The sequence below is a fragment of the Berghia stephanieae genome, chromosome 5 (assembly GCF_034508935.2).
Source record: "Berghia stephanieae isolate SIO BIC M18660-M18661 chromosome 5, UCSD_Bste_1.3, whole genome shotgun sequence".
NCBI lineage: Eukaryota > Metazoa > Mollusca > Gastropoda > Nudibranchia > Aeolidiidae > Berghia > Berghia stephanieae.
Genome location: NC_088364.1, coordinates 35,917,933 through 35,941,932, shown reverse-complemented (window position 1 = coordinate 35,941,932; position 24,000 = coordinate 35,917,933). Strand labels below are relative to the sequence as shown.

Below are 24,000 nucleotides of genomic sequence, written 5' to 3'. Positions count from 1 at the left end.
ATAAGTATCGCGTAAAACTATCCACTAGAGTATTAAAATAGAGTGAAAAGATCAAGGAAGATTACTTTGGCTCAGAATTAGGACAAATGGATCGAACGAAACGAATACAGTGGTGGATGGCGTCGACTGTATACCGTCCCTCTCGCGGCCAGGTGGAGTTGTCGTATCAGTAAAGTCGTGGGTTCGAGCCCCCATCGCCGCGAAAAAAAAAATATTCTCTATTGTCTTCAGGCACTTTTCTACTCACTCCATTTCCTGAATTTAAGAATACTTTTACTATAATCCTTCAGTAACCCCGCCTAGAAAATTATTAAAAACAAAATATATTCTTTTTTTTTTCTTTTACACGATTGGGTCTCGAATTTACTGAGGTAGCGTTAAGAATTATCATTGTGATCAGGATATAACACGTCGAAAGCTATTTCAAGGTATAATCGGATGAGGACGGCGGAAAAAAAGATTGAACTGCTCTGGTTTTTATTGGGGGGGGGGGGGTGTTTTCCCCCCCTTTTTTTCTATTTGTTTTTGTTATTATTATTATTATTATTATATTATTATTATTATTATTACTACTACTCCTACTACTAACTACTACTACTACTACTAACTACTACTACTACTACTACTACTACTACTACTACACTACTACTACTACTACTACTACTACTGCTACTATTACTACTACTACTACTACTACTACTACTACTACTACTACTACTACTACTACTACTACTACTACTATTTGGTTTTTAAAGCCAGAAGTCCGGTTTTCCCCCCAAACCAAAGGGGTAGAGTGAGAGTTTCTCGTAATGTATAATATTATTTCAGTCTCAAATTCTGTGTAAAGAATTTTACACCAAATTCACTATCTATAGATAGTTCGAAGATGACGTCACTCAGGCCTTTGTTATTGTTTTTGCCATCCGCGTTTGTGAGTTGTTCTCACTAAACTGTATTAACCAGACTATAAAAGTTCATGGTTACACAGAGTTTGTGTGTTGTTCCGTTATACTTCCGGATGGCAATGTTGTGAACTCCTTGGCCAAGCGCATTCTATCTATATGGCAACTTCTTCACATCGACATAATATAATAACGTATTGAAGCGGTGAGTCGTATTTACTTTGGTGAGTCGTATTTACTTTGGTGAGTCGTATTTACTTTGGTGAGTCGTATTTACTTTGGTGAGTAGTATTTACTTTGGTGAGTCGTATTTACTTCCATTGAATAGTTGGGTGGAAAATTTGAATATTTTTTTTTCGTTGGTGACAATCCATGACCTAAATAATAATGAAGGGAAAAAAATAGTATGACTTCAATTCGTCAATAGTTTATAGTAATATTAATGTTCAATTCAATGCACCTGTTACGCCTATACCAAAATCATCTAATTATGTGAATTAGTAAAGTAATCTCATTAAACATGCCTGCATTCATTCACATACGCCACAATACGAACACTAAAAGGTATATTCACTCTTGATGGTAATGTTGATAATAGTAATTTTCCAAATCACCAGATGTTTCGCAATAAATTTATAATATTCTCGGGGAGTACTAAACAAGCTATAATTTCATGCTCCGGTTGTTAGTGTATTCTATTTGATCTTGCAGATCAGCATTTTCAACATGTTCAAGAACTAGACCATGTTAAGCTTTGATTATAAGATATTCCATAATGTTCAAATTTTGTGCCAGAGATTCGATTTATTGGGTTTCTTACTATTTTTCTTCTTTTATACTATTCATCTTTTTTCTTTTTTTTTTTCTTTGGTAAGTGATTGGTGCCATTCTTCTGGACGACCATATTAAGTGATTGTGTCCGTATTAGTGCAATACACACACACACACACACACACACACACACACACACACACACAATATATAATATATATATATATATATATATAAAATATATATAATATATATATATATATATATAAAATATATATATATATATAAACATAAAAAAACAAACAAATATCACTCTATCTGCCTCTATAACAATCAAGGACGGGGGTGTATCTTTACTGGTGACCTGTTGTAAAATCCAAGCTCATCAAAATTAATGGAAAGTCTCAGTTATTACATGGATAGCATTGGTATATCTGCCATGCCAGTGATAGCTTTACATCGTCAATAACACGATTAAGATATATGCTTTGTTTGAGATACCCATGCTGTATTCAATACAATCTAATACTAATACAAAGAAAATAAAACCGGATTTTGAAAATGATCAAAGTTCGAGTCATACGATTTCATGAATTCCGTCTAGGACTGTATATATTATTATTGACCACATAATATAAAATGGCATATGTTTTTGCATCATTTTTAACAATGCAGAATTGCAACTTAATTTTGCATTCCTGTATGTGTTTAGCGGGCGTTGAAAATGTAGAATTTTATCATTTAAATTCACATTATGTTAAACAATGAAAAATTGTAGAAACGCGTGTTTATAATACGAGCGTGAGTGTCAAAATCGCGTAATAATGTATTTGCCTACTTGCGAGAGGGTGTAAGTACACACTTATGCGCAAGAACGCGTGTATAAAAGAAAGATTGAAAGGCTATTTGAATACGACGAGCCGTGGAAATTGCTCAATTTGTTCTGTCTGTTTGTTTATTCATAAAAATGGGCATATTGCTTGCGACTGTGTCTGAGTACTGAGTACGTACATATTATGTGAGTTGTGTAGCTATTCGCGCGTGTGTGTGAGCGTGTGTTTCCATATATCAGAACAAGGATACATGCTCATTATTGTATAAATAAAAAAAGAAAATGTGGCAGAATAGAAACCAAATTTTTACCTCATTGGTTTAAACAGGGCAAGACTGTCATCTTCAAACGTGATCATCAGTTTTATTTGTGTACCTCCATCTTTCTGTTCTGTAGACAAAAATTAAGGGAACATTAACATAATATTGCGAATAATATTATAACAACTAAACAATTCAAAATAAGAAAATAGCAACTTCACATAATTTGTTTTCAAATTGAGCATTTATATAGGGCAATATCCACTAAACGTGTTCAACACGATTTACAAAGGGGCCTTTAGCCAACAGCAACACGTGACATATAGAACAAGACATGAAGCCTGTCAGTCGATGTTAGGCCATTTTATTTTTCGGACAGAGACAACGCTGTTAACGGCCAGGTACTCGTTTTCAACTGATTACGGTGAGCAAATGTGTGTAAAGAGTATTTTCCAAGGACTCAGCTATGCGCCGCTCAGAGCGGGACTCGAACCCTAGACCTTCCGATATGAAGGCGAGTGTCATACCAGATACCACTAGACCACATAGCCGCAAAATAGACTACATTGTTAAGTTTTTAAATGCACATTGCGATATTTCGTTCATTCCAACCAGAAGGTTCCAAACATGCACTAGTTATCTATTACGCGATTTCGGTTGTTGTTGTTGTTGTTTGTTTTGTTTGCTTTGGTTTTGTTGTAATCTCTCTCTCTCTCTCTCTCTCTCTCTCTCTCTCTTTCTCTCTCTCGCTCGCTCGCTCGCTCGCTCAAACTAAAATCCACCTCTTTCCGTGTTCCAATAGGCTACTACTAACAAGGTTAACACCACCTGTGTGTCTGCCCTGGCTACCAAGCTTCCGTACGATTTTTGTATTACATTAATGTGTGGCATTCATGGCTAGTCTCCCGTTCTTGTATTAGTATTATCCCACTTAACCAGTTAACTGCAGTACTCTGGAAAAACGTGTAATTAAAAATTTGGCCAGAAAACTCGTCCTTCAAATATCGATTAATTTAAATGACCCTCATCTTGGAAAAACCTCTCAAACCTGGAACTTTCGTAAAGTCCCAGGTTTGAGAGTTTTTGCTAAGATGAGGGTCATTTTAATCGATCGATATTTGAAGGACGAGTTTTATGGCTAAATTTTTTATTCATGTTTTTCCAGAGTACGGTAGTTTACTGGTTAAGTACCTTTTATACTGGACGCTGTATATTAATCAATACAAAATCAAAGGCGTTGAACACGACTCCCCTATATCTTCTATCCGCTTTTATTGTATAGTACAGAATGGATAACTATTTTAAACTGGACAGACAACGATTCAAAAAGCTTTTCCTTTGAAAACTAATAAACAAAAAACCCCAAAAAACAAACAAACTAACAAAACAACAACAGAGGACTCATCTCAGAAGACAGCATTAATTATACAGATTTTGGATATATTATATGTATATATGTGTGCGTGTGAAAAAACCGTATCAAAACGGGATTATGTCGGAGTGAAATTCATGCAAAAACTCGAATTTAAAGTAAAAATCAATAGAATCACAACACTTCAGCTTTTTGCCGCTCATGAAAAGGAAATTAATCTCAACCAATGTTTATAATTCATACTTAATTATTATTATTTTTAATTTTATTTATTTATTTTAAAAACGGGTTTTTACGGCGATTGCGACACATTTAGGTAATTTCAGCGCCAGTAAAAAGGAAGAAAATCGAATAGTCAAGAGATTATAGATTTACAATTAAAGCTGTCAAGTAAAGGTATGACAAAGGGGAGTGGTAAAAAGAGGGATCAGGTGCAGATTCCAAGAGCATACTTTTAATCTGGGATCACCAAAAAGTCTCAACCAGACACAAGCACAAGATCCCACTAAGAGGAACACACTCAAAAGCGTACATTATACATTCCAAACAACACATATAACAATACATAACAGAGAGATGATTTACAAGGAAAAAATATCATCTCCCAAAACTTTAACTACACATTTGACTATTTCCTTCACAGTCAAGGACTCCTACCAGGGCCAGGACAAAACAAAGTAATCCCATTCCAAGACAAAGACAGAAAGAACTCGGAAAACAGATATATAAGAGGATAGAAGACACAGCGTGACCTCCTGCCCACCATTGGAGGTCAAAGGCCCCACCCAGTATTTATAGTTTTCTGAGTCTCGTTAGCGACAACATTCTTCTCTGAGACCGTTGCTCACATTTCATTTACACACACACACACACACACACACACACACACACACACAATATATATATATATATATATATATATATATATATATATATATATATATATATATATATATATATAAATTCACTCACGTATTTTTAGCCGAAACGATCGTTTCGGCTAAAAATACATGAGTGAACTTATTTATTTTTATATGCTCTAACCCAAATTATCGAGCACTCTCATACCTAAAAGTACCCACCAACACTCATATATATATATATATATAATAAAATATATATATATATATATAATATATATATAATAATAGATAGATAGATAGATAGATAGATAGATAGATAGATAGATAGATAGATAGATAGATAGATAGATAGATAGATAGATAGATTTAGAAATAGATCGATAAATGGATAAATAGATAGATGTGCCATACATACCAACACCGACAATTCGCATGGTTGACAAATCACGTAGCAACCTGTTGATGCTTGGGTCGTTGGAGTCATAAAGTTCATGTTGTCGGATGCCATAGTGGAACCGCTCCCATGCCCGTTGTCTGTTGGGAGGGTAGAAGGAATGATACTTATGAAAAGGTTGAAGACACAATGCCACATTAATCTGCATTGCAGTAACGCATTTTGACGAACTGGTGTTTTGATCCTTTGCTACGTGTGGCTTATGGTATGTCTCTTGCTCTCGCATCGGAAGGTCCAGAGATCAAGCCCGGCTTTGGGCGGCGTAAAGTTGAGTCCTTGAAAAAGGCTCTTTATTCACACTCTAATCAAAACATCCCTGCACTGATTTTCTATTCTGACCGTTATTCGATTGGTCTCAGGTTGATTCTATTCGTGTGTATGGATGTTTGGCCACCCAAATATAACAGTAGTTGCTATAGTTCGCTGCAATTATTTATCTTCCTATCCTTACTAAAATGTTGACCTGACAGATTGCTTAGGGCTGAACTAGAATCTTGTTAAATCAAGCCACCCTACGTAATAATGCGTCTTGATGGTTTCGCGTAATTTAGGCTACCGACGGTAGATTGATGCGAGATATTTAATTTATCTACATGAGATGATTTCGGGTAGATCGGTCAGCCGTTCTATAAAACGACCTGTCTATGTAACATCCCATAAAGCGACATTAAACAGCTCATACAAAATCGACTTACCCTCTCTTGTTGATGTAAGCTTTGAGGCGAGCCCCTCTGGTCCTGTGTGACGTCAATTTACTTAACAAATCCATGTAGCGATATTCCATACCCCCCTGCCCGAATATGGCATCCTCATATTTTAGAATAAACAGCTTGACAAATTCGTCCACTTCCGGTATGCTATAGTTAGCCCTGGAGCCATATTGTTTACTAACGGGTGGTCTTTGATTTTGCCTCTGGTTCGCATTTTGGGTTTCGACAAAATCAACATGGTCCCTCTCGTTGTTTTCAAACTGCCGGACATCGGTACCATCTTCGATACCGTCATTTCCACCTTGGTAATTCCTATCATCTGTATTATGCTCTCCTTTGATATCAAGATGAGAAGACTCGTGCTGGTTCAGGCTGTTAGAGTTGAAGTTCGCAGTTAAACGCTTCCGGAGAACCTGTGGTGAGGAAACAATATATTGTATCGATAAAAGTGGCAAGAATTGGTAATTAATGTACGTTTTTGGATTTCCGAAATCAACCAGTTTAGCTGAAACTTGATGCTTGGATGGATGTAGATCTACGCTTTTCTATTTACAAGTCTGAAAACCAAATGTTGTTATGGCCTTATTCTATCATTTTGTAATGGAGGATATAATCTGTGATGGTTTGAAAGTTTTTCATCGCAGCAATGAGACCAAAAAAAAAACAAAAAAAAAAAAAAAACAATGGGTAACAGGAGTAGTCGATAAATACAGGCCGAAATATGTACAGTGTTTTCTGAAACAATCAAATGCGTTACACGAGTATAGCAAATCATGTAAAATGAAACACTAAACATAGAATCTGTCCAATTTTAGGTATGGAATAAATCCATTCGTATTCATCTCATTATTTGATTTTGGTTAGTTGTAAATTAAAACCAAACAATATGTTTGATGATCTTCTGAAATCGTTTCGCTTGACCGGTGTGCAGAAGATTAACTAGTAGAAAATACAGAGAAAAATATTATGTCACAGAGGGATAATTAAGCGGCGTTTCAATACACAAAAGGTTATTAGAACAATTATGGGCCTTATCATTGATTGGACATAAAGACGTATCTCACAGTTGACCATGAATGAATATTATTATAATTAACTTATAGCTTTCGCCGAAAACCATCAATAATAAAATGTCATTGCATCAGCACGACACATACAAATTATGCACAACCATGTCACGATTGTGCCCTTTGAGGTTAGTTTCTCCTGTCAATGATTGCATTGACTCCCCCCCCCCCCCCCCCCCCCCCCCCCGACCTCTGATATTAATAACGATACTTTCAGTCGTAGAAAACAAGACATACAGACAGACATAACGCCTTTAAAGCAATTGTCGGAGGGTGTCAGCAAGCAGGCTTTAAAATAAATGGGAACTTTGAAGAAAGCTGAGAGTCGAACATCACAGTGTCTCTTCTAGTAAGGAAGTAAGCGATATTAAGTGGATCACTTAACTGGTGGGTGACAAAATTTAGAGAAAAATCATCGTCAAAATTATTATTTTCCTCATTAATATTATTATTATTATTATTATTATTATTATTATTATTATTATTATTATTATTATTATCATTAACTTATTATTATTATTATTATTATTATTATTATTATTATTATTATTATTATTATTATTATTATTATTATTCAGTATCATCATAACCAAGGCATTTCACACAGATTATCCAGCTCCACTTGGATGCCAGAGACGGATTTTTAGGGTAAACGTTTAAGAAGACGCCTAGCAATGAGTTATACGGAATGAAATGGAAATTTCCCCAAGCCTGCAATAAAAATAAATGAAACTGTGAATCGTGTTGATCATGACACGACGTTAAAATACCTAATATGAGCATATCTTCTGTCTGGGGGGGGGGTGGGGGGGGGGGGGGGGAGAAGGAAACCAGAAACTAAAAAGGTAAGATCAAGTGAGAGATGAGATATCTAGAGACCTGTGCCTTATCTTAATTTGCCTAATACATTTAGCTTTCGTGGGAGAGAAGTCGGCCACAACCCGGCATGAGATCAAATTCATTCTAGGTTTGGTTCTTATAATTCGGTGTGAACTGCATAAACATTGGCAAAAAATTATTAAATTTATATAGCGCTTATCTAGGGCTTATCTGTATGTCCAAAGCGCTTAACCATAATATTCGTTTCTTTTTGTGGACAACACGCGCACGCGAGTTACGTATACACCGCCATAAACATAATATTATTTAGTTATTTATTTTTAATATAATAAATATAAAATATTATTGATGGCTGTCCTGCAATAAATCAACAATTCAGAGCATTATAAAACGAGTAAAAATCAACTCCATTTTCGTCCAATACGGCCGATTCGACACTCAAGGTGTCTCTTCAGTTGGGTTCATACTTTACAACCAGGGCCTCTGATTTTCATGTCCATTATCGATAAAGGAGGGAATAAGTGTGTAAAAAGCATCACCCAAGGGCTCATGCAGGTGCCGTAGGGTCAATTTAATCATGGGGAGAGGGCGGGGGGGGGGGGGGGGATTTCTTGTTAAGCACAGTTAATGCAAACCTGGTGGTTAACAACTAAGCCAAAGTAACACAAAGAAAATAAGTACTGTGAATTTTAGATACACTTCTTATTCAGTGTCACTGACACTGACGTTTCATCATTATTTCAAAAACTGTACGGATAATATGTGGTCTAGTGGTATGACACTACCTTTCTGCTCGGAAGGTCATAATTGGTTCGAGTCCCGCAATATGAGGCGCATAGTTAATCTCTCACCATATTCAGATGTAAAATGAGCACCTGGACGTTGACAACATGTTTCTGTTGGAAAGAAAATTATATATCGCCTAATAGAGGTCATGTCTCATTCTATAATATGTTAAGTGTTGCTGTTGGCTAGGTATCCTTTGTAAAGCGCTTTGAGCACGTTTAGTGGAAACTGCCCTATATGAATGCTCAATTTTTTCCTGATTTTTCATGTAGAATTGAATTTGCTAAGTTAGGGAGAGGATGTAATCTGAAGTATGTGAGAGTGTTTTTTTTTTTTTTTGTGGGTTTTAAAAAAAATTTTTTTTTAAATTTTTAATTCTTATCTGGTCGCAAGCAAAAGTAAAAAATAAAAACGTTTTTTCATACTGCGGCGGAAACGTTCCTCATCTCTATCTTCAAAATCTATGCCAGAGAATATAATTATGACCGGCTGAATCACGCTCTCTCGGGCATGTAATGGAGACGAGGATTTTAAAAAAATAGAATTATTAAATGACAGGCTTGTCCGTTTTCTATTTTCTCCAATCTTGCACTCGCTGGTCCCGTTCAATAATCTCTATAACACAGCCCGCCACCACTGCATTCGATTGTTCCTCTCAATACATAGTAAGCTCTATAAATGCCATCCGTCTGTCATGTCCCACATATATTCTATGAACATTTCCTTTTTATTTTGTAATAAATTGATTTTCTTGGAATAAATAATAAATTACGCCTTCCGCCACGACATTATTAGATATCATCGCCTAGACATTTCATGAAGGAATATAGATAATCCATCAAACAAGATGTCTGTTATTAAGAGGAATCACCCATGTTGGCCAAAAAGAGTAAATTGGGGGTTAAAAATATAGCCAAAAAAAAAAAACAACAAACAAACAAACCGAAAGTGCATGAAGTGAGGCTCAAATCCGGAATATTCCGGGTCAAAGGCAATGCCTTAACCACTCGGCCAACTCATTGGAATACATCTTATAATTTATTTCAACAGACCACAACTACAATTTTTTAGTTACTTCCCCCTGCCCAAAGATTTAAAAAAGGCAAGAAAGAAAGAAAAAAAAAAACCCTACGATTAAACTTCAATGAACGGCACGAACAACATCTTGATATGGATTGCTAAATGTGCCTCGTTTTAAATAGTATGGCAGATTGAATCAATGACTAATTTATGATATATAAATGAGTTAATCAAGGCAATACCACACCACCATACACACACACACACCACCACACACTATATATATATATATATATATATATATATATATATATATGCCAATAAACACACACAATACACACACAACAACTATATATATATATATATATATATATATATAGGTGTGTGTGTGTGTGTGTGTGTGTGTATGTGTGTGTGTGTGTATTTGCGCCCTTTCGAATTAAAACTCCATTTTTATCCGTTGACAAATCGAGTTAAAATGGATCGCTCTTATGGCAAAGGCCTTGCCAGTGACATCTCTACTAAGAACATGTTGTAAAGTCGTTCCATTTCCCCTCCATCAGCTGCCTCTGAACTTCACGCCTAGAAACGTGTGTGTGTGTGTGTGTGTGTGTGTGTGTGTGTGTGTGTGTGTGTGTGTGTGTGTGTGTATGGGGGGGGGGGGGTAGATAGCTGAATTGGTAAGGCAATGCGCTTCAACTCGAGGGACTCTGGGTACGACTCTTAGTATCGGCATCTCGTTTTTTCATTGAACAACAAACATAGCCCATACTGCTCTGAAAACGGCATTTTACACAATTTGACGTTGGCCAAAATCTAGTATCAGCTTGTCAAAATAAATAAATAAATATATAAATAAATAAAATTCTTTATTCTGGGACCAATCTTTGACAAGATAAAGTTCATTTAAAGGACTTGTTTCCTTGCCAACATTCTAAAAATAATTTTTCTTCTTCAGAGTTTGGTAGTGGTCACAACGCGGCTGAAGCCTGGATTAGCTTTGTTTTCTTACGAGATAGACTAGAGAAAAAGAATTCTCTTGTGGATGAATAAAGGGAATGTTATTTATTTATTTATTTAATAACTAACTTATGCTTCTCCCTTTGGACGTATAGCAAACTTCCCGGTGGTTCTATAAACATTTCTTAATTGCCATTATATAATTGATGGCTTTATAACGCTTTGCAAGGTTATTAATAGTGACTTAGTGACTTTTGGACATCACGGAATGTCCGGTGGCCAGGCGAGCCAATTCAAATTAATAAATTGTGCGGCTATGTGGTCTAGTGGTATGACACTCGCTTTCGGATCGGAAGGTCCTGGGTTCGAGCCTCGCGCTCGGCGCATAGTTGAGTCCTTGGAAAAGGCTCTTTACTCACATTCTCTCAACTCAGGTGTAAAATGAGTACCTGGCCGTTAACAGCGTTGTATTTGTCCGAAAAATTGCAATATCGCCTAATAGGCGTCATGTCCCGTCCTACATGTTAAATGTTGCTGTTGACCAGGGACCCTTGTAAAGCGCTTTGAGCACATTTAGTGGATGTTGCTCTATATAAAGCTCAATTTTCTTATCTAAAAAAAAAATAATAATTAACCAACTGACTGCCGTACTCTGAAAAAATGACCAGAAAACTCATCCTTCAAATATGGATAGATTTAAAAGATCCTCATCTTGGCAAAATCTCTCAAACCTGGGACCAAGACTACTACCCTTACATTACAGAGGTTACATGAAAGTTTGGACGATATTTAATGCTTGAATTATTCACAACGGTACGCTTTACTCAGCCAAAGTAGAACATCGCCTCCCAAAGCACACACACACACACACACACACACACACACACACACACACACACACGATTAGTAAAGACGCGCGCGTTAATTGATTCTATGCGTTTAGTTTCAAAAATCATAACATCCGCCAGCCGTACCAATACACAAAACTATGTGTAACCTTAAACTGTAGTCTGATTTATACAATTTGGTGAGAACTAATCATTTTTTAAATGGCTGGCTAAAAACCGTAACAAAGAGCTGAGTGACGTCAATATTGTTCCTTCTATACGCAATAACTCAAAAACCACACACACACACACACACACACACACACCACACACACACACACACGTACGCGGGCAAACTCCCATAAAAAATGCACATAATATTATAACCTCAAATCAATGACATTTGTAAATTGTTGACATTCACGCACCAATAAGTGAAATGCCATCGCAGTCTGGGTTGGTCGAAATAGAGGTGGACACGATGTGCCGTGATAGGGAAGAAAGACGCATATCGGTATCTAGGTCAAATTGACATTTTCTGGATTCACATACTTGAGAGAAAGGCGCATTTTTCTATCTGGGTTTGGTAACTCAATCATTGAAAATAAAAAAGCTGTTTCATTTTGAAAATATGCGACTTGACCTAATTTGGTTTAAATTCGTTTCGAGGAATGACAGATCGACGCATATTGAATGTGGATATGACAGAAGGTCGCATTTTGTAATATGCGTCTTTTTCTCTTATTCGTCCACCGAATGACATAATTTGTCTTTCACAAAAAGACGCATTTCGGATATGCGACTTTCTGCCAAGACACTCTCCAAAAATTAAGATATATGCGTCCGTTTGTATTACGACTGGTGACGATGAAAAGAACATATCATTGTTCTCCAATTTTCATCAAATAGTCAATCATCAAAGACGTACGAGTAAATTGTTGTTTTGGTGTGAATTCTTCATTTCCTCGGGTGAGTTTTATCCTTTTCCTATTCAAGTGATCAAAGATTTTATGTATATAATCATATAATTACTTGTCATATATTAGTGAGGATGTTTAATAATTATTTGCTATTGACGGTTTATCTGTGTTTCTGATATTTAACTTAGACAAATATTGATTTACATGCTAATAGCACTACTGTTATTGTTATTACATGTACTATATTTATGATTATCATTATGATGACAATTATTAATATTAATGTTATTATTTTAATCATCATCGTTATATCACTATGAAAGTATAAGTTGTAGAATAAGTAGTAGTCGTATTAGTAGTAACAGTGAAAGCATTTGTATGTACAATAGTAGTAGTAGTAGTAGTAGTAGTAGTAGTAGTAGTAATAGTAGTAGTAGTAGTAGTAGTAGTAGTAGTAGTAGTAGTAGTAGTAGTAGTAGTAGTAGTAGTAGTAGTAGTAGTAGTAGTAGTAGTAGTAGTATTCTAGTGTATCAAATAGACGCCCCCCCCCCCCCCCCATCCATTAATGTTCGGAATTTTCGCGAACCTCCCCTCCCTCCTTCTGATCTTATTAAACTTAAAATTCATTCTTAAATAGAAAAAATACTGTCCCTGTAATTTGCTGTGGTTGAATTCTTCGGTCAAACCCCCTTCTTTGGTGAAAATGAACACCCCCTCCCCCCATCTCCCCCAGCTTTCTACTAAAGTGCGCACTGCGCACCCCCCCCCTTGCTTGGGATCAGGACAGTGGACATAAAACCAATCGGGCCTGAAAACCAACCTAGGACTGTGTCGGACTCGGTACCTTCTGATTCAAAGTGAAAACCTTAACTACTGAGACAATACGTCTCTAGCTATGCATCCAATTAGCCCTCAATAACCTGTTTCAATATTCTTTTGGGAAAGGCAAGCAACTGTAACTCAATATCATATCATAACAACGTTACTTTATGATAAAGATTATTTTAATGAATAAGTCCACTCCGGTTCAATTTTTGAATATCCATATTTATATCTCTTTCATCAGATATGATCGAACCCCTAAAAAGGCCACCGGTACCTCCACCTCAGCCAACCCAGATTAAATAAATCATGACAATCAGACTCCGGTGATTCAGATATTGACATTCCATTGAAACAGCTAGCTCAGATCAATAGTGAAACCTCTATCAGGAGGAATTACATGATGTATGAGTGTCATAAAAGCAGAGAGGAAAAGATTTAAAGAAACCACGGACAACAAGAAAAACGGAGGAGACGAGCTAGATAGGTTTACCTAAACACCGATATGAAAATCTGCAGTAGAAGCACGTAAACTGGCTGTTGAGATTAAATATGGATATCGATATGGATTTTGTGTTGAATTTACCATTGAGAAACAAAGTTTAGATAGTGACTCAGAATTTGAAATGTATTTGGAACTTGCTTCTAAATATGTCGCCGAAACCACTGCCCCTAGAGTTCCATTTGCTGAAGAGGAAGAGTATTTGTCCGAAACTGCCACGCCGGCATCCTTTACCGGTTAAGGAGAAATATCTGAAGGAGAGCATGTTCCAGGTGTGTCATCGATTACAGAGACCACGATAGCAGAGTGAAACAATGACTACACCAGATCTAGAGATAGAGACAGTTCTACTCACTCAAAAAGAGAAAGCACAAGACGCGGATACAAAAAGCAGACTAGGAAATACACAAGCTTTTGCGAATGAGAGAAAAGCATTCGGTCTTGGAAGGTTGTGCGCCGACCTGCTCCAAAAAATGCCGTGACAGATTCTTGGAGTACCAGCGACGGGAGCTTAACAGATGTTTTGGGGAGAGGATTGGAAGGACCAGCGCAAATTTGTACGGACTTGGGTAAGTAAAACAGAATGCAGAGATCAGTGCGAAGGCATTCTTTCCAAGGAGAAAATTGCCTAGTCATGTACATGCAAATATACAATGAAACAGGAAGATGGAGTCTTCCATCCTGTGTGCAAAAAGCTCTTCTTTACTACTCTCGGATTCAAAGCTAATAATGGCAAACTGATAAGGAGCGCTTTCAAGGATGTTGGTGTTAACGAAAACAATGTCATAGAAGTACCCCTTGTTGACAATCGTGGACGTCATAGTCCCTGGCACAAGATTGACCACAGCATTATCCATGAACACATAGAGAAATATAAAACAAGCATTTTTCATTATAGACGTGAACACGCGCTTTTCAGGAGATATTTACCATCTGATCTGATCATCAATGATATGCACGAAAACTTTTGCGCAGTCAATGGAAAATCCATATCAAAGAAACTCTACTATTCTGCATTTAAAGAACTTAACATCTCACAAGCCTTGTTCAAGAAGAATGTGAAAAATGTAAGTCCTTCTTGTTGCACAAACAACTATGCAACTGTGAAGAAAGGTGTGAACCGTGTGCCGATAAAATCATCCATCGGACACGATACAGAAATGCTAGAGAGGTATCAACAGGATGCAGACAAGAACGAAAACGCCAACACAGCCCATCCAGTGTTTGCCGCTGATCTGCAAAAAGCGATTTTGCTGCCGAGAATGAATCAGTTTAACAGAACCATGTTCACAAGCAGATTGGTCTTATTCAAAGAGACATTTGCACCAGTGGACTGCAAAAAAAGTGAAAAGGACATTGCCGTGATATGGAATGAATCAATTTTAGGACGAAAAGATGAAGACCTTGCATCAGCTTCTTACTTAATATATAAGCGTGATGCCGAATCTGTGACACTCTGACTGGATAACTGTAGCGCCCAAATTATAAAGTATACCCTTTATACTATGTTACTTCATCTTGTATGATTAGACTACTACAAAAGCAAGCACCATCACAATCAACTATTTAGAGCCTGGTCATACTTTTATGGCAGCTGATTCCACCCATGCCGGAATCCAAAGAGTTCTGAGGCGGAAAGACGGCAAAATCTTTGATCTCAATGAATTTGAAGAATGTGTCGTAGAAGCAGGCTGCCAGACAATGCCGTTGAGGTTTAATGACTTTGCCAACTGGGATTCTGGAGTCAGTAGTTATCTGTTGAGCAAAGCTTACAATCGTCCCTACCTAGCTAAGATTGTTTGTGCTGAATTCAGGCGAGGGTCACCAAAGACACTCTTCTTCAAAATAGCTTTGAAGAAGATACCTTCAACGAATGTGACATTCTGAAACGCGGATTTGTTTGTACGCCAAAGTTTCGTACAAAACCCAGGGGTGTAGGATTTACAAGAAGGATGAGATCGTGAAACAACTTGTGGGTTTGACGCCCCCCTCCCCCTCCCCCCTCCGCCCCAATAGACGAAAGTACTGGATAGACCTACCAACCAGCTCCACGAGTAAAATTCTTTGCAAATCCTACAAGTGAATGTCCCTTCATCATTCACTGACTAGTTGGAAACGTTGCTCTTCCAAACAATGTGTACGAGCACGCAACGTTTACGCCTAAGTAATGATTCAATTCATTATCTAAATAGAAGAGATGGAATGTATAATATGTATGTGATAATATTAGCGAGGATTACAAAGGCAAACTCCATGTTAGTGAACTATAACGAAAGAGGGAGAGAAAGAGAGTTAGTATTAGTTATACAAATAATGCTAATCAAATCACTGCAAATGAAACTATTATGAAAATTTACATGACTGGTGCCATTGTTCTGAAATAATAAAGCATGTTCAGCTTGATATCCTATATGTTTTTGATTGGTTTCTTCCGATTATTCAAGGGACCCGTGATTATGGTGTTTTTGCTTATTATAGCTTAACAATGGGCGATATGCGTCCTCACATGACACTGTATATCATTATGCACATTACCGCTAAACTAGCCCATGTCTATGACAAACAGACGCAAAAACAATATGCGTCCGTTTGTCACACACTGGATACACATCCGAAAGTGCGATGGACGCATAATATTTTTGCGTCTATCTGTCAAAGACATGTGTCAATCAATTTTCAATCATGGATTTGGCAAAAGGTCTTTTGGTGAATTACACAGTTAATACAAATATTTTAGTTTTCAAGTTCCATGAATAAAATAACAAAAAAAATATTCTTTAATTACCTATTAATTCTTTTAGATTCGAGCCAATAGTTGCAATGTTATTAAGTAAAACGGTTTTTTTGCGTTTCCTGAAAAAGTAGGTTTTCCCGTTATGCGTCTTTTTCTCATATCACGGCAGCGATGCCCTTTCGAAAACAGACGAAATTGATACCATAAATCAATTTTTTATTTGCTTTGATACGATAGCAACAGCTTGCTTTCCTCGCAAATCATGAAATGTGATGCAGCATTCAGACAATGGTTGAAAAGGCATCTTGCTTATGTTTTCATTTCGTTTGAGAGAGAGACTCGAAAATGTGAGAAAGGAGTTAAGGAATCGCATGTGATTCAGTTTTTGAAACTACTTCGTTCAAGGGTCAAGAACAAGTAATAGTATACCTTTTAGAAGAAAATGTGGAACGGGCACTCTTGTCAATAATGGTGAGAACTATAATATTGTATGGAGACATGCCAGATGAAAGCGGAATAAAAATATCACGGTGTCAGAGCCAAACTTGGGATCCAACAGACACGGTATCCTCCGCCTGGCTGAGAGCGAGATCAGCGAGTAGTCGCACTCGCCATTGATCTATCTATCTATCTTTCTAACTATCTATCTCTCTCTCTCTCTCTCTCTCTCTCTCTCTCTCTCTCTCTCTCTCTCTCTCTCTCTCTCTCTCACTCTCTCTCTCTCTCGCTCTTAGCATTGAAATTTTGAAAAACAGTGGCCGGGGGGGGGGGGGGGGGGGGGGGGGGGGGTGTAAAATTGTCGGTGGAAATAAACAGTAGCATAACCAACATTTTGCAACATTTGGCCTTAGATCATTGAACGATTCTTTCTTTATTTCTTTACTTATTTATTTATTTAGTTTTCGCGTCTTGCCTTTATTTTCTGGGGTTTTTTTTTTTTTTTTGTTTTTTTTTGTTTGTTTGTTTTTTTCTCGTTTTTAAAACGATTTTTGCCGTTATTGCTATAATATGCGTTACACACTTTCAATTGACAGGCCGCATCCCGTGATTCCAGATCGTTTGTTGTGGTCATAACTCTGTCTATCGCAAAACTGTTACTCTACGATGTGATAGCACCGACGGAATGGTAGCCAGTATAATTAAAACTATGAGTGATAAATTTCCCCCCGACAGAAACAATACTGTTTCGATGTAATGAATATATTTGTTATTTAGCGACAAATTTCAATTTTAAGAAGGCAACAGATCAGAAAGTATTTTATCGGTGACTATAACGGGTAGTAAACACCCATTAACAAAGCAGCATAGTATTTATAAATTACCCAAATAAAGATTTTATTCTTTCCGAGAATTCTCACAAATAGGATATATTGAATTAATTCAAAATTTATTGGTTACGCTATCTAATTTAATGTAAGTGTATTATTCATTTATTTATTTATTTTAGTATTTTTTTTCTAAATAATATTTTATTTTTCGTTCTCTGTCGAAATACTTCCTGATTGTTTGAAACAAAAATCTATCAACAGTGCATTTATATCAACAGTGCAAATATATCAACAGTGCATTTGAAATCAACGATTCGAGTGAAATTAAGAACAGTTGACAGGTTGGCGAGGGGAAGAGAAGGGACGTGAGTGAGAGAGAGAGAGAGAGAGAGAGAGAGAGAGAGAGAGAGAGAGGGATCGAGGAGGAAAGCGATTAAGAGAGAATGCACGTATATGTTTGTATGCAGTATGTAAGTATGAATGTATGTGTGTACGTGTGTATAACAATGATATATATATATTATATATATATATATATATATAATATATATATATATATATATATATATATATATAGAGAGAGAGAGAGAGAGAGAGAGAGCGGGGAGGGGGGGGGGGGTCAAGCTTACTGACAAAGGATAAACCCAAAGCATTCACATAATTTAGTGTCTTTGTCAATTAAATTAATTTGTTTAATAAGATCGACTTCCGGTATTCGTCACGTGGTACGTGAAGTTAAAATAATAGATATAAATCATCCTGTTGTGTCCCAAAGTGTTAACAGTCTAATAACCTATGAAATGAGACCAACATTCTTTGCATCGTTGTGGCAACGCTTTAATATGTATTCAAATTCGACACTCACCGAACAATTTAAAGTTTGGTTTATGGGTTTAATTTGTCTAAAATAAGATTTGAGACAGAGCGTTCTGAACTCGTGCGCCATCAGACCAAAAGCTCTGTACTTACTACTTACTACTGTTAAATGGTTCAGTCTGCAATTGAAACCATATAAAGAGAGCAAGTATCTGTGATATGAAAGTCAGTCCCTTTGCCAGAGTGCAAATATTCACGTAGAAGTTGTAATAGTTGTGATATGTAGAGCCGGAAACCTTCATTCCTTGGCTAATTTGGACCCACAAGCTCTTTACCTGGATGTTTTAGAACGGTTGCGACACATTAAAATCATTTTAGCGCCAGAGAATGGCTTAGCAATCACATAAAAAGATACCAGAATACAATGATACTATTTTTATTGTTTAATAATGAACTAATCTTACCTGTAAATGAGAAGCGACACGTTCAAGGCGATTTTCCTTTGGAGCTTCCTTCTTGGACTCGGAGCCGCCTTTAGTCCCAGGGACAGTAAAGAAGATGGCAGCGTTGAGGACGACCACAATCATCAACAACAGCCACAAGATGTTTCTCCATCGGCATTTCAACATGCCCAATATCATGTGTTTATCCATTTTTAATATCCACAGGTTGTTATCACTTTGGGACAGGCATCCTAATGAATATAATTTTCTTTACAAAATCAGAAGACGTCTTAAAATCCCAAGGAACAGATTTTACCGCTACGTAAAATACTTGTTCCTTAATTACCTACACAAGTTGTATTTCTATTGTTTCACATCAAACAAAGCTTCACAATCAAGTTTCACTTAGATAGTATGGAAAATAGAACGTGACAATTTATTTTAACAATTTTAAAAACAATTGTGTTAGTCCCTATGTGCCCATTTATAAAGTGGATAAACCTGATCCCAGTGCCATTAAAATCTTCCACTGAACTGACTGTGGCGACAATTAATGGTTTGATCTGTGGCTACATACACAGGGTTGGTGAAAAACGATGTTGGTGAAAATTATGAATCACTGAAATCCAAAAAGGAAAAAAAAAACCCAATTCGCCGAATGTTATGTATCAATAATTTTTACTTCCAACAAGAGTCTCAAAATCAACTGCTGTTGTTTTATGCCTCATTCAGAAACATGCCGAGCCTATTGCCATTGCTTGAGATTGCTGAATATACACAGCAACTGCCGTCGTAGAGGTCTGCGTCGTCTTCCAATCGTAGACTAGATACTATGTCTTGTGGATTGGACTTGATGACAAAAGCCTGTTTGAGAAGGGAAAAGGTACAGATAGTTCTTTTTAAAGAAATAATTTATGACTATATATATATATATTATATATATATATATAATATATATATATATATATATATATATATATATTGTTATGGTGCGCACCTTTGTGTCAACACATTAAGCAAGAATTATTCTCATTCACACGACGTGAGCATAGCAAACTAAGAGGGCTGTGCACGTGAGTCAAAGAAAACCAAAGTAAATGAGACCTGACACAGCTCAGTTAGTAAATCACTCACTCACACGTAAAGGGACTGGTATCTATTCCAGATGCAATCGAGACGTTTTCTGTCCCCCTCCCCCCCCCCCCCCCCCTCCCCCCCCCCCCCCCCCCCCCCCCCACACACACACACACACCTCACTGTCACCCAGCAGTGATTTGGTAGCTTGGTCCGTTAACAATGGCGGAAAGTACTTCGTGATAGACTTGCATCCCGTCCAAAGGGTGACATTTGCAATTGCCTGTTTAACATGTAAAATCTGAGTCTATGGGTTGTATGGCTTTGAAGACTAAATGAGGCGGGAAACGAGAATGGCGTTACATCGACAAGATAGAGTGAACAAAAATATTTTTGTCGTTTTGAATACATTTGAGGTAACCAAGAGGACAATAATTCTTTTTTTCCTTCTTAAAAAAGGATTTTTTTTGTTGGTATTGCTGGCTATTAAAGCCTCGTTAGATTATTGATTCGGCAGACGTTATTGATATCAGCTTCCTGCTATAAACCTTTCCAGCCGGAAGTGTTAAATCAGTTTAATGTGTCAGGATATCGTGATTCGTACTTTCGATTCGCAATAAAACAATATCTGCTTCAGCAGCATTTCAAAATATTAAAAAAAGGAAAAAAAAAACAACAACAAAAACATTAAAACAAACAAAAATCAATGTGTTTTGTACAATGATTCTGGATAGATAAGAACATTGGTACATATACTTATAACAAAAATGCATGAACGAATTGATGTGGAAAAACATCCACAGAAAAGCATATATTATAGCATACAATACGCACCATTCCCCTACTTAAATAAAGACCAAAATATGTTCTGGATTGTTTCTTTATATTTCCGCGTCCAATAGTGATGCCTACATTAATGTTATAGCAATCAAAGGAAATCAATAAAAGGGAGCGACTATTTAGGCAATATTGACCAAATAGCCATAATATTATTAGAGCAATTTGTCCAAAATTGCCGTAGAATTATTTGCCACAATGGCTAAATTATTGGCTCGGGATTATTTGGCAGATTTTATAATAAATATTGAAAAAACAAAACATATAAAAACAAAAGAAAAAATAAACTATATATATATATGTATATATATATATATATATATATATATATATATATATATATATATATATATATAAATATATATATATATATATATATATATATATAAATACATAAATAAATATTAATATAAATATTTCACCGGATTGGTGAATTGGTCATTTACTTTGTCAGCAGTGTGTTGATTCGACAAGACTAGACTGTGTCCATGTGGAAAACATAGCAACTCTACAGCACAATTTGATTGAGAGTTATTATTATTACGTAAAATCACAATAATATGGTATGAATGGCTGAATATTAGGACCAAAAAGTTGTTTTTTTTAATAGTATCGTAAAAGTTGGATCAGAAATAACAGAGATGTAAAGTAGACGGTCTAACTCATTTATGAGATTCCATTTGTAAAATTTGATTCGTCATTTATTTCAATAGAGTTTCTGCTGCTTGTTGTTTTGATTATTTTTTAAATTAAAAGAAAAGAAGAAAAGTAAGACAAAGGAGAATAATACAAATAGGGAATATCATTCATCATTCATCATTTCGATGCCTTTCGCGTCTCGACCGAAAGATCGGGTCGCCTTGGCTGTTTCCAGTATTTCCTGTGTGAGGTGTCTCCAATATTGCCGGTCCTCTGCTAGGGTTCTCAGATTGTCAAGGTCCCCTGCCGTTATGAGACTAATGCTTTGTCCAAGTGTTGTGAGGTTTTTGTTTAGGATCACAGGGAGTGTTGTGATCGGTCTTCCTCTGAAAAGGTTCCCGTGTTTTTGGAAGTATCCCGACAGGGAATATAGGTATATCTAAATTCCAAGAGCATTCTATCATTGTGCATAGTTTGAAATCACCTAAAAGTTTAATCCAGCCACAAGCACAGGATCCCACTAAGAGGAAGACACTCAAGTGCTTACATTATATATTCAAAACAACAAATATAACAATATAAAACAGAAATATGATTTACAAAAAATTATCATCTCCCAAAACTTTGATTATACATTTGACTATTTCCCTCCAAACCAAGGACTCCAACAAGAAAAAAGAGAAAACAAGGTAATCTCATTCCAAGACAAAGACAAAAGGCAAGTTGAAAACAATAATACAAGGGAATAGAAGACACAGTACGTGACCTCCCTGCTTCCGGTCAGGAACTCCACCCTGTATCTTCAGCTTCGTTACATTTGATTCTGGGATACTCATAAAAAAAGAGGTTTGGTTGACTGAATAGCCGAGAGTAAGGATGAAAGAGAAAGATATTCAGTTATCAATAAAAGCAATACCTATATTATAAAAACCAGTTGAAATGGAAATAAAAGGGAGGCAATGTCCAGTCTGAAAACCACTTGAAGTCCGAGCACCTTTTATTGGCTAGTTGCCAAATTTTAATGTCAATATTCTATTGTGCGGCTATGTGGTATTGTAGTACTACACTCGCTTTCTGATCAGTAGATTCTGGTATCGAGCCTCGCTCGGCGCATGGTTGAGACCTTGGAAAAGGCTCTTTACTCACATTCTCTCACCATACTGGGTTGTAAAATGAGTACCTGGTCGTTAACAGCGTTCTATCTGTCGGAAAAAATTGTAATATCGCCTAACAGACGTAATGTCTCGATTGACATGTTAAATGTTGCTGTCGATCAGGGAAATTGTAAAGCGCTTTGAGCACATTGAGTGAATATTGCTCTATGTTATGGCCCACGAATTTTATTATTTATTAAACACCTATAGGTTGAAAATGTCGCCATTGATTTATTAAGGATTTGTACCGACTTAATTGTCTTTTAAAATAATTAGACATAAGATTAAACAGAAACATCAGAGAAGCGGAAAAATAACTCCAACAAAACAAAACAACAACAACAATAACAACAACAAAATAAAATAACAAAACAAAAAAACCCAACAAAACAAAACCCAAAACCCAAACAAAACCAAAAAAAAACCCAACCCGCCACCCCCCCCCCCCCCAAAAAAAAAAAAAAAACAAAAAAAAAAAAAACAAAACAAAACAAAACAAAAACAAAAAACAAAAACAAAACAAAATAAACAACGGTCCCACCCCTTCCCATCCCTAAAAGAACCCAAACAAAACGATAAAACAACAAAACCAAACAAAACTCAACAAAAAAACGAAAAAGGGTCAGCGCGTTGGTGCAATGAGCGATAGGTCATATCAGAGGACGTTTTACGAGCTTATAGAATATCATTAGCATCGCGATATCGATGCAGCCAAATCTGGTTTATTTATCTCAATTTCCTAGGGTGGACGGTAGAAGCAATAATAGTATTGATGCGAGTGACATATTACAATCTGTGTTAGTCCTTTGTTTGCCCTACATCGGCTCGATACGCCAATATCCGCGTTTAACTCTCTGTAGCCGGAGTTAGATTTTACTATAAGCTGGCATTAAAACAGCAAAAACCGTCACAATTGTGGGATTCGGGCTTTGATGACTGATAGAAACCATCGTTTTCTTCAAATGATAGTATGCGTTTAGGTAAAATACTCACAACATCCGCTAGTAGGATATAACATACCAAAAACAAAACAAAAACCTATGTGTAACCTTAAACGTTTATATTTTGATTGATATAATTTAGTGAGAGTTGATCATTAAAATGGTAGTTTAAAAACATTAACGAAG

The 24,000-nt window shown here is 36.4% G+C and overlaps 2 protein-coding genes across 10 annotated transcripts in view; one reads left to right on the top strand and one right to left on the bottom strand.

The window, feature by feature from the left end:
• LOC144972828 (extracellular serine/threonine protein CG31145-like) overlaps window positions 1–24,000 on the bottom strand; it is a 124,773-nt gene that overhangs the window by 7,344 nt on the left and 93,429 nt on the right. For all 9 annotated transcript variants that reach the window (XM_078914511.1, XM_078914514.1, XM_078914510.1 and 6 more), the window contains 4 exons: window positions 19,191–20,033; window positions 6,150–6,577; window positions 5,416–5,534; window positions 2,817–2,895 (listed from right to left, as the gene is read on the bottom strand). In XM_078914511.1, the coding sequence (XP_078770637.1) occupies window positions 2,817–2,895; window positions 5,416–5,534; window positions 6,150–6,577; window positions 19,191–19,379 (815 nt within the window). In that variant the 5' untranslated portion in view covers window positions 19,380–20,033. The remainder of the gene's footprint in view (window positions 1–2,816; window positions 2,896–5,415; window positions 5,535–6,149; window positions 6,578–19,190; window positions 20,034–24,000) is intronic.
• LOC144972827 (uncharacterized) lies at window positions 12,223–15,383 on the top strand. Its single transcript, XM_078914507.1, has 2 exons — window positions 12,223–12,633; window positions 13,651–15,383. The coding sequence occupies exon 2, from the start codon at window positions 14,562–14,564 to the stop codon at window positions 15,366–15,368; it is 807 nt and encodes a 268-aa protein (XP_078770633.1). The 5' UTR covers window positions 12,223–12,633; window positions 13,651–14,561; the 3' UTR covers window positions 15,369–15,383.